At 40.7% G+C, this 10058-nt stretch overlaps 1 protein-coding gene across 1 annotated transcript in view; it reads left to right on the forward strand.

The window, feature by feature from the left end:
* Positions 1–3784, forward strand: part of CACNB4 (calcium voltage-gated channel auxiliary subunit beta 4) — a 72087-nt gene extending 68303 nt beyond the window's left edge. Inside the window, 1 exon segment of the mRNA XM_032235397.1 lies at positions 2052–3784. Coding sequence (XP_032091288.1) covers positions 2052–2312 — 261 coding nt within the window. The 3' untranslated portion in view covers positions 2313–3784.
* The last annotated feature ends 6274 nt before the right edge of the window (positions 3785–10058 follow it).

Below are 10058 nucleotides of genomic sequence, written 5' to 3' on the forward strand. Positions count from 1 at the left end.
CTCGAGGTAACAGTTCAGAAAAAATTGGTTCATCTGTTCTGATTTTAAAAAAAAATGATTAATAAATATTATTCCAATTATAAAAAGATTCTGAACATTTTTTCCACAGGGATAGCTCAAAAACGGCGGGCCTTTGACACTTCAAACGTGGCATGTAAATAGTCCTTAATCAGAAGTACGTGTTTTACTAAGTTGGGGGGAAAATGTCTTATCAGTTCAAGTTGTCTATGTTTGTAAGTGCACAGAGAATGCACGGAGGCCAGTGTCGCTAAACAACTCAGCACAATGTGTGTGGCTTTTTACTACGTGTTACACTTCCCATAGTCTGTATGTCAGTTGGAGGATTAAGCAAATCCCACAAACTCAATCTGCTAGTCAATTGATGGCTTTTAATATACTCGTTCACTATCTAAGTGCTCTGTTTCTTTCTGTCACCGCATGGATGCAGAAGAAGGCATTTAACTTTTGAATTTGTGTGTAATATTTTAGGGCCAGGTTCTACACATAGCATTGTTTCTGCTTAGTGATTGGTTGACTGTGCGAGCAACAGTTTGAGTTCTGTGGAAACATGCTTGTTTTTAACTGTGAAACTTTCATTTCCATATTGTTTGTGTTGGCCAGACCCTTCTCTTGAACTTTGCTCCTAAGCAAGGGCAAATGAATGGACAAATCAAATTCTCTTAGATGGCTTTAGCACAATTCCCACATACCCCCAGTTCCATCCACTGTTATCTGTTTTCCCAAGGAATAAATTTTAGATCCTGTGTGGTTTATAAAGGCTGTTCATACCATCTTATGAAGGCATTGACACATAGGGTTTTTTTTAAAGCTTGCAACTACTTGCAGAGATGCTGATCAACCATCTATAGGGGCGCAGTGGCTCAGTGGCTAAGACGCAGAGCTTATTGATCAAAAGGTCGGTAGTTCAGCGGTTCAAATCCCTAGTGCCGCGTAACGAGTGAGCTCCCGTTACTTGTCCCAGCTTCTCTGCCAACCTAGCAGTTCGAAAGCATGTAAAAATGCAAGTAGAAAAATAGGAACCATCTTGGTGGGAAGGTAACAGCGTTCCGTGTGTCTTCAGTGTTTAGTCATGTTTGACCACATGACCACGGAGACGTCTTCCGACAGCGCTGACTCTTCGGCTTTGAAACGGAGATAAGCACCACCCCATAGAGTCAGGAATGACTAGCACATATGTGTTACCTTTACCTTTATATATACATATACATACATACATACACATACACATATCTCAATACAGGGTAGTGACTCTTAGTTTGTACACTAATTAATAAGAGCCTTTGGGCCAGTTTGCAAATCAAACTAAACATGCCTACAGTGTTCGCAGCTTATCTATGAGCTAGTACTAGCATTGTAGTTACTCCAAATGTTAGTAAGAGACAAAATTGCTTTGCCTATCTGTGTTGCTTACTTAATTCTAGAATTGTCAGCAAGCAGAAAGAAAATAGCAGTGATATATTACAGAATTAGCCCCCACTCAAGGATTATACCCTTGACTTGAATAACTTGGAGATAAGGAAGTTACTTCATAATCCATTACTAAGAAATGTAAATATGAATTCATCCAGTATAGATAGAGCAAAAAAATTGTAGGTGAAGGTAAGTTAAGTAATACATAGCAGGAGCTGAGCAGTGGAATATTTCAGATCTTCTATAAAGCATGGAATGAAAAGCAGATGAATTTAGAACTTCAACAGAAGCCTATTTTAAGATCTTGTTCAGGGTGGGCCCTATTTTCAAGTTTTAAAAGATGGCTTTTAAATTTTCACCAGGCAGTAAACCTGAGATCTGATTTTTCTGTTTCATGGCCAAGTATTTTAAATTAAACCAAGGCACCACATTCTGCTGTTTTCTTTACCTCAGCTTTTGAAAGCAGATGGTGAGCCTAAATATATTAAACAGCAGCCAATTATATGTTAAATCAACGATTTCGGGACAAACTTGCAAACAGATTCAGAAGAGTGACACAACTTGTGGCATCCAGCCTCCCCCCACCTTTTTTAATGTTTAACCTGCTTTGCTATTTATAGAGCCAACGTCTGAGGCATAGCAACCATTCTACCGAGAATTCTCCAATCGAACGACGAAGTCTAATGACCTCAGATGAAAACTACCACAACGAAAGGGCTCGGAAGAGCAGGAACCGCTTGTCTTCCAGTTCCCAACACAGCCGAGATCACTACCCTCTGGTGGAAGAAGAGTACTCTGATTCGTATCAAGACTCATACAAACCTCAAAGAAACCGAGGGTCTCCTGGAGGATATAGCCATGATTCCCGACAGAGGCTTTGAATTGACGAACCTGGGGGCAAATGGTACTCATTGGTTGGCCACCTGCTGTTGTAACATAGCTAGGCCAAACAAAGCATCTTGATGCTTACAGGCTGCTGTCATTTCGTGCTCTAGAAGGGCAAAAGAGGATAGATCAACATTTCTCAACCTCAGCAAATTTAAGAATTTAAGGAAAGAATTCCAGGAGGCGAATCTACTCATCTTAAAGTTGTCGAGGTAGAGAAACGCTGAGATAGATAATGCCCTTTCCATTTAGAAAGAAATGAGTTTGCTCAGACACTTAGATGTGTTTTCTTTCCCATGTAATGTTTCATTTCAAATTGTTATCTTTTCTCTCCATTAGATATAATTAGACACATTGATTTGTAAATGTAGACTACCTGTTGAAGCGCACATATGATAATTTCCTGTTATGGAAATTCCAAATGACCAGTTCCAGTTGGAACCAATTTATAAACCAATTCCTGTTGGAATTTGGGTGAAATTGACTGGAAAGTCAACCTGAGCATGTTGCAGTCAGTGAAAAAAAAAAGTTAAATAAATGAAGAGAAAGTAAATTACAAAATCATTATAAGCAAAAAAAAATATTTTAAAAAAATCTCTAGTACTTGTTTACTGGAAGGTGAATTTATATATAGCTATAGATACGGTTAGAATAAATAATATTAATGTATTTATTTCAGACTACCAAATGTAAACACTCAACTGTGCCAAAAATAATGAATGAATGGAAAAGCTCAAATCCTTTCCATTTTAAACATCAGTGGATATTTTTTTTCCTCCCGTGCTTATATATTGCAGCAAACCTGTATCGCATTGATATTTTTTGCATTTGCTAGATCGTATGAAATTATTTCAGCAACTTGAAATAAACTAGAGGTGAAGACAGGCATGTTAAAAAAAAAGTGGTGGAAATGAATGCACGTTCTGTAGCACAGATGAAATGGAGTTTCACTCACTGAACCTGTGAACAGGTGTGAACAGTGCTGTTGATGTGCACAGCTTTATGCATGAAGGGTCCTCTCTGCATGTTCCAAGTCTGATGGCACCCAGAGTGTTTAAAAGATTTATCCATGGTTTCTCCTAGGTATATGAGAACTAGGGAAGGGATAACTTCTCTCATCTTCCTTGTACCTTAGCACTGAAGACGGGATTAGAGCTTTTGGTTTTGTCCCAACAAGGAAAGTCCGGTTCAGCTACGGTAGATGATTTGCAGAAGGATGAAAAAACCCATGATGCTTTTGGGGCTGGTAAAGCTAAGCCTTAATGAAGAATCTATATCAGGCACAAGGATCCTATCCATCTAATGTCCTAGTTTGTAAAAAAAAAAAAAAAAGACTTTGCAAAGAGTTAAAAAGAGGTGTTTATATTTGGATTTTATGCTGTGCATTAAACGTATTAAAAGTTGAATGTGTTTCACAGGAAAAGATTAATGTGACATTGTTCACACTGCTTTATAGTCAAGAAAGAGATTTCATCCAGCCAAAGCACTAGAGAAGCAGTATTATGATAAGGCATCCTCAAAATCTTTGGTGCTTATTTGGCATGCGAATTCTGAACCATGATGGCCTGTTCTCTTTATCATGTCACAGAATGAGGTGTACTATTTTCCTAGTCTGAAAGTTACATCCACCAAACATCCTTAATCTTTTCCATCAAAAGTAATATACCGTGATAATTATACTCTGTTGGCCTTTCACCTGCACCTTGATCTCAAATGTGCTGCAGTCCTTATCTGGATTTCTTGCTTCTCCTTCCTCCCTGGAATGAAAAAGCAGCCCTGAGCACATGAAGCCCTTTGTACGTATAGGGGATATCCTCATTGAAAAGGATGGGATGCCAGAACTTCATAAATGTATCATAAAGGAGATATTTTGGAGCTCCTGGGTCAATAAGGAATATCCGGTCTAGAAATGTCAGAAAACGTAGCATCACACACACACTTCACATCTCAGATTGTTCTCAGAGTGAGTGGCAAGCATGGTGTTTATTTTCCACAATACTTTTAATAAGCTAATAATTACAAAATGATAGTAAGGAATACACACACAGAGAGAGAACCTTCTGACCAATGTATTCAGGACAAGATTCTAATGTTCATATTTCTAAGAATGGCGGGTTACAGAATGGGTTGAAAAAAATAAGCAAGATTAGCATTCAAATATTACAAAGATAGGACACTCGAGTAAACTAAACAAACGATAAAAAGTAGAGTTTGACACAAGGAAAAAGTGCACAAATAGCTATGTTAAGAAGGGCTATACCAATAATGTAAAATGAACTAAGGTTACATTAGTTTGTCAAAGATGTCCATATAAATGATATACCTGATTGCTAGAATACAGCAAATGAAAGAATTGGATAGGACATTTCTGTACCTTTTCTCACTAGGCTACGTTTAAGATGAGTTCAGATAGTTAAAAGAATTGAAGGGTGGTATTTATATATTTTTTCCTCCAAAAGTATTCTCCAGAAATACTTTAAATATGTACACATCATAAGGCACTCAGGTAACTGGAACGGAAATATTCATATTTAACCATCAAAGCATAGGGCATGAGATTTATCACATATCAGAGGCCTTCATTTTAGCACAGAGAATGCCAAATCATGCATGATGTTAGTCTTCTTTGAGGCTCTGTGGAACTCTTCAAACATTAGGAAATTGAAAAATGGCATATGCATTTCCCATTGCATGCTGCTGGATACTTTCAAAGTAGACATTTTTGTATTTGACCATAAAATCTCAGGTCATGAATGTTACCTCATAACAGAGACGGGTACTCCAGCACAAACTTGCTTATAGACAGTCAATGGGCTGTGGAGCTGCAGTGTCCTTTAGTTGTTTGGAGTTAAGGGGTGGGGGAGGACTGTCAGATTTAGAACCAGCAAGGAAGACGTATCCAAGTTGGCCAAACAAAAGGTTCATTTCCTACTATTAGTATTACACGCTGTATAAGAAAACACAGAAGCAGTAAGCTTGTCGTAGAACTGCCTCTCTAATTGGCTGCTGCTGGCTGTGTAATCTGGGCGGAATATTTGACGGCACTCTTTCTTGGTGGACAGGGTATCTTCAGAGCGCTAGCACTTTAATGTATGCCCCAAACTTATGTATTATTGGATATATTTCCTATACAGGTAGTCCTCAACTTACAACAACAATAGGGCCCCAAATTTCCTGTGCTAAGCAAAACAATTGTTAAGTTTTGTCCCATTTTACGGCCTTTTTGTCACAGTTGTTAAATGAAATTGCTGCAGTTGGTAAGTGATTCCTGTTGGTTAATGACTTTGCTTGTTGGAAGCGAGCTGGGAAGATTACAAATGGCGATCGCATGGCCTCAGGAAAGTACAACTGTCATAAATATATGCCAGTTCTTGAGTGCCCACATTTTGATTATTTGACCATGGGGATGCTGCAACTGTTGTAAATGTGAAAACCTGTCATAAGTCACTTTTTTCACTTCCGTTGTAACTTCAAGCGGTCAGTAAAATAAATGGCTGTAAATGGAGGACTACCTATAGCAGTGATGGTGAACTTTTTCGGCATCAAGTGGTCAAACCAGAACGCGTGAGTGTGTGAGCACTGGCCAGTTAGTCTTCGGGTTTCCGGCGCTCTGGCATGCGCGAAAACCAGCTGGCCGGGACACATGCATGTGCCAGAAACCCAAAGACCAGGTGGCCCATGCACATGCGCACGCCAGAAACCAGAAGAGCTGCTGTGTGCCACCTCTGGCACATGTGCCATAAGTTCGTCATCATAAAGCTATAGTATTGTATTTGAAATCATACATTGGAAGAACAGAGTTTATCAGAAAAATCTGATTTCTTAAATGTAATTAATGTTGTATATTTTTATTTAGGGAAATTATATTTTACGATCATCTTAGGCTATTACATAATAGATAAGAGTCTTCTAATTCAGCTTGCATCATGTGCTTGTCCTGTCTCAAATGTAGCATTTTATTGGATGGGGACAATCTTGATGATGAAATTCTTTGATTGGTAACTCGTTTTCCCACTTCTTTGTAATTTTTTAAGACACTTCGTTAGGATAGCCCCTTGCTGCAAAAATTCAGAGAACCATTAGATGGCAAGAAAGAAATTAGCTGCTCTCTGATGTTTCTCTGTATTTTTTTCAGCCCCAAAATTGTAACCACTAAGAAGGAAAAGTGTTTTCCCTAGCAACTTTAGAAGGTGTCCATTTGGAAATAGCCTGCACAACAAGAAGGCAAGCCTTAAAGAAGATGTTCCAAATAAGAATGGGAGGAACCTCCTTTACTTTAATATAGAGGCGGGCAACTATGGCATCTTTACGGCCTGTGGTGGTACAATTCCTGAGGCAGCATGGAATGCTGGGAGTTGAAGTCCACAGGATGTGAAGGCTCTAGTTTCTCAGTTCTGCTTTAATATATGAAGCCTGGCTTTTAATTGATAAGATAACACCTCTGTTCTTCCTTTAAAGAAGTGTTGCTAGTAATATCCCCTTTAAAAGGGCAATTGAAGCAACAGCTCTAGGCCATTTCTCCAGTAGCGTAACATCACCTAGCTATTTTTGAACTGATATATAGCTATTTGTTTTACTATTATTTTGAAACACTGGTGGTTAGGTGGATTTTGAAGGTGCTATAAATATCTTCTGGTGAAATACTGGGATCTGTGTAAGGATTGAGAAAGTAAGGCATAGATAGGATTGCACTGAGCTTACACTCTGTATTAGGCAGAGCAGGGGTAAAAAACCCATATAGTTAAATTTTTTACAAAAAAAAATTGGGAAATAAAGTAGCTTGGGAAAGAGCAGAGTTGTTACTTAGTCATTGTTGGTATTGTAAACCCAATTCAATATGTGCTATAAAAATTTGTATTACCCCATTTTTAACTTGCTGTCATAAATAATGTGCTAGCTGGGCAAGTTTTTTGTTTCTCCTTGCAAGTTGAGGAAGCTTATGACCACTTGTCCATTGAACATAGGGACTTACAACCCATGCCTGAAGTTATAGCCGTCGCAGCACCTGTCGCACGATCAAAATCCAGGTGCTTGGCAACACTACACTACTACAAGAGTGCTGCAAATTGCCCATCCCACCCATTTCCTGCCTTTTGGCTTTCTGCTGCCCTGCTGCCCCAGCTTGTTTTCACCGCCGCTTTGTTCCCACTGCTGATGAAGCATGCCTGGTCTGGGGCTGGACCAGCCTGAAGCTGACTTTGTTCTGTGAAAAAAAGGGGGGGGGGGAAGTAGTCTTTTCGCAAGGTGAAACCAGCCCCAGTATGGCCCAGCAAACAGGCCATGCAGCCCCATCAGCAGTGAAAGAAGAAGACAGTGGAGAGACATGGTGGCACAATGGTTAGAATGTAGTATTGCAGGCTAATTGTGCTGACTGCCAGCAATTTGATTCTTAGAGGCTCAAGGCTGACCCAGTCTTCCATCCTTCCGAGGTCGGAAAAATGAGGACCCGGATTGTTGGGAGCAACATGCTGCCTTTGTAAACCACTTAGAGGGGACTGTAAAGCTCTGTGAACTGGTATATAAGTCTAAGTGCTATTACTATCACCTGGGGGGATGGGGGGGTGGCGCGCAGGGCAGCAGTGGCCTTGGAGTGCAGGTAGTAAGGGTGACTGGGATTGGTCTGGGGTAGCTGTGGCTTTCTGGAACATAGTAAGCAGCCCAGAGTTAGGCAGTTTGGGGGCTGCTTGCCCATCTCACAAGGCATGGTGCAGGACAGCCAAAGGACAGTGATGGGTTGGGGTGGGGAGATAGGCAAATGGTGGAGTTGGAGGCATTTCCTTACCTACTGAGCCTTGAGACTGGGACAGACCAAGCCTGAAATGGAGTGGATTGGGCTGGGTGCTCAGCTAATGACCAATAACATTTGCTTAACAACAGCAATGGCATTTCCTGAGATTGCAGTCGCTAAGCGATGCAGTCACGCAACATCTTGCTTTACAGCCGCATTGCTTAGCAATTGAAATTCAGGTCCCAACTGTGGGCATAACTTGAGGACCGTCTGTACCTACTGTTAAGTTATCAATATAAAATCTGTTTATAGTTGGAATGGTTTTTGTCAAGGTAGCAAAGATGAGGTAGCATTTACAACAAGGAGAAATAAATTGGAGCACCTTGGAGAGAAAGAGAGAAAGATATGTTTGACAGCAGATATGTTTGACAATGACATGGCTATAGCTTGTTGGGCAGAAATATGGGTTCAGTATGTTTGGACTACAGGGAAACTTAATTTTGGGGCCATATTGAGCATCATTTGTTTCCCCTCCCCCAATAGTGTTTATTTATTGCAAGACATAGACAGAATTGTTTCTGAGGTTTTGCTCCCAGACATGCCAAATAGCTTGGCCAATTTTATATGCTGTGCGTCTTGATATGGCTGGATAAGGAGCTCCATTTACTAATCTGCTTCAGGAAGCAGCAGCTCCGAACCCTTTCTAGGAATCCTTGCATGAAGAGAGCATGAACTCTGACATATAAGAAATATTATACCCAATATTGCTCTCCGACACTTTGAATTGAAAGGTAAAAAGAGATTTTGGTACACCTGGGGATGCTCAGGTAGCACCTCCATAGAGCTCAAAGTAGCAATGGCGACAGTTTTTCCTGGGTTACACAGCCACCTTCTACCCTACTATCCCAAGAAAAAGCACATTTTCCTTCAAGAGCTGCAAATAGGCTATATGCCTGCGGTGGTTCCCCCCACTTGGAAAGACAGCTTTGCCTTCAAATTCGAAGCCCTATAGAGCTCTAGAAGGCCACTTCGGTGAGGTTGGAGCAAGCACTTGGCTAGAAACTGGTAGTTGGTGAATTCTCGTCCCATCTAAGGCACGGAGTCACTTGGATGACCTTAGACTAGTCACGATGCAATTGTGAGCCATTTCCAAAAAACTGTGTCAACAAAATTTGTCTAGGCAGTTGCCAGGAGTCAAAAGATGACTCAAAGGCATGCACATATGCACAACACCAACACCCAGTCACAGACCACTGGTGGGTTCCAGATCCCGTTGCAACCAGTACAGCGCAACGGGGCCCAGCCACCACATGCACCACATACACGCTCCAGCTGTTCGGCGGAGCGTTGCAGAGGTGCTGTATGCTCCGTGTGCGTGCGCGAAAGCCCCAATCGGCTCAAATACAGGTAAGGAGGGCGGGTGGGCCCTCCGGAGCACCATACCAGAACGGTACCTGGTGCTCCTAGCAGGCACCAGTACACCCGTACCAGGGCATACTGGTCGTATCCCACAGACAGACAGACAGACAGACATACACAGAACTCCTTAATAAGTCTAAACCAGGAAGTATCAGAAGTTCTCTCTGCAGATTACATCAGATTCTTAACAAAGGAAATACACACTAACAGGGTAAATGTTATTGTGGATTGTGGATTGTGGATTAGGCTGGAGTTCTTTTATGTTTCCAGAAAGAAATCCACAGCCAGTTATACAATCGGTCAGAAACAGAGGCCATCTTAAAAAAAAAATACATGAAATAAATGTTACTGCTTGTGCACTATTTGCCAATCATCTCTCTGCCAAAGTAATGCTTTTTCCCAGAGGAAAAGGCCCAAGCACATAAAATGAACAAAAAATAAACACAGGAAGAAAATTCTTTAGTTTCCATGGAAACAGACTGGAAGACAGCATCTCTATTTTGCCTGTATTACTGCCCTCTCTTGCTTTTTCCTCGATTTCCTTAATCCTTAAAACTAAATTAGTGAACTTTTAGTTATTCTTCATTTGTAGTTT

Source organism: Thamnophis elegans, chromosome 1 (genome assembly GCF_009769535.1).
Source record: "Thamnophis elegans isolate rThaEle1 chromosome 1, rThaEle1.pri, whole genome shotgun sequence".
Classification (NCBI taxonomy): Eukaryota; Metazoa; Chordata; class Lepidosauria; order Squamata; family Colubridae; genus Thamnophis; species Thamnophis elegans.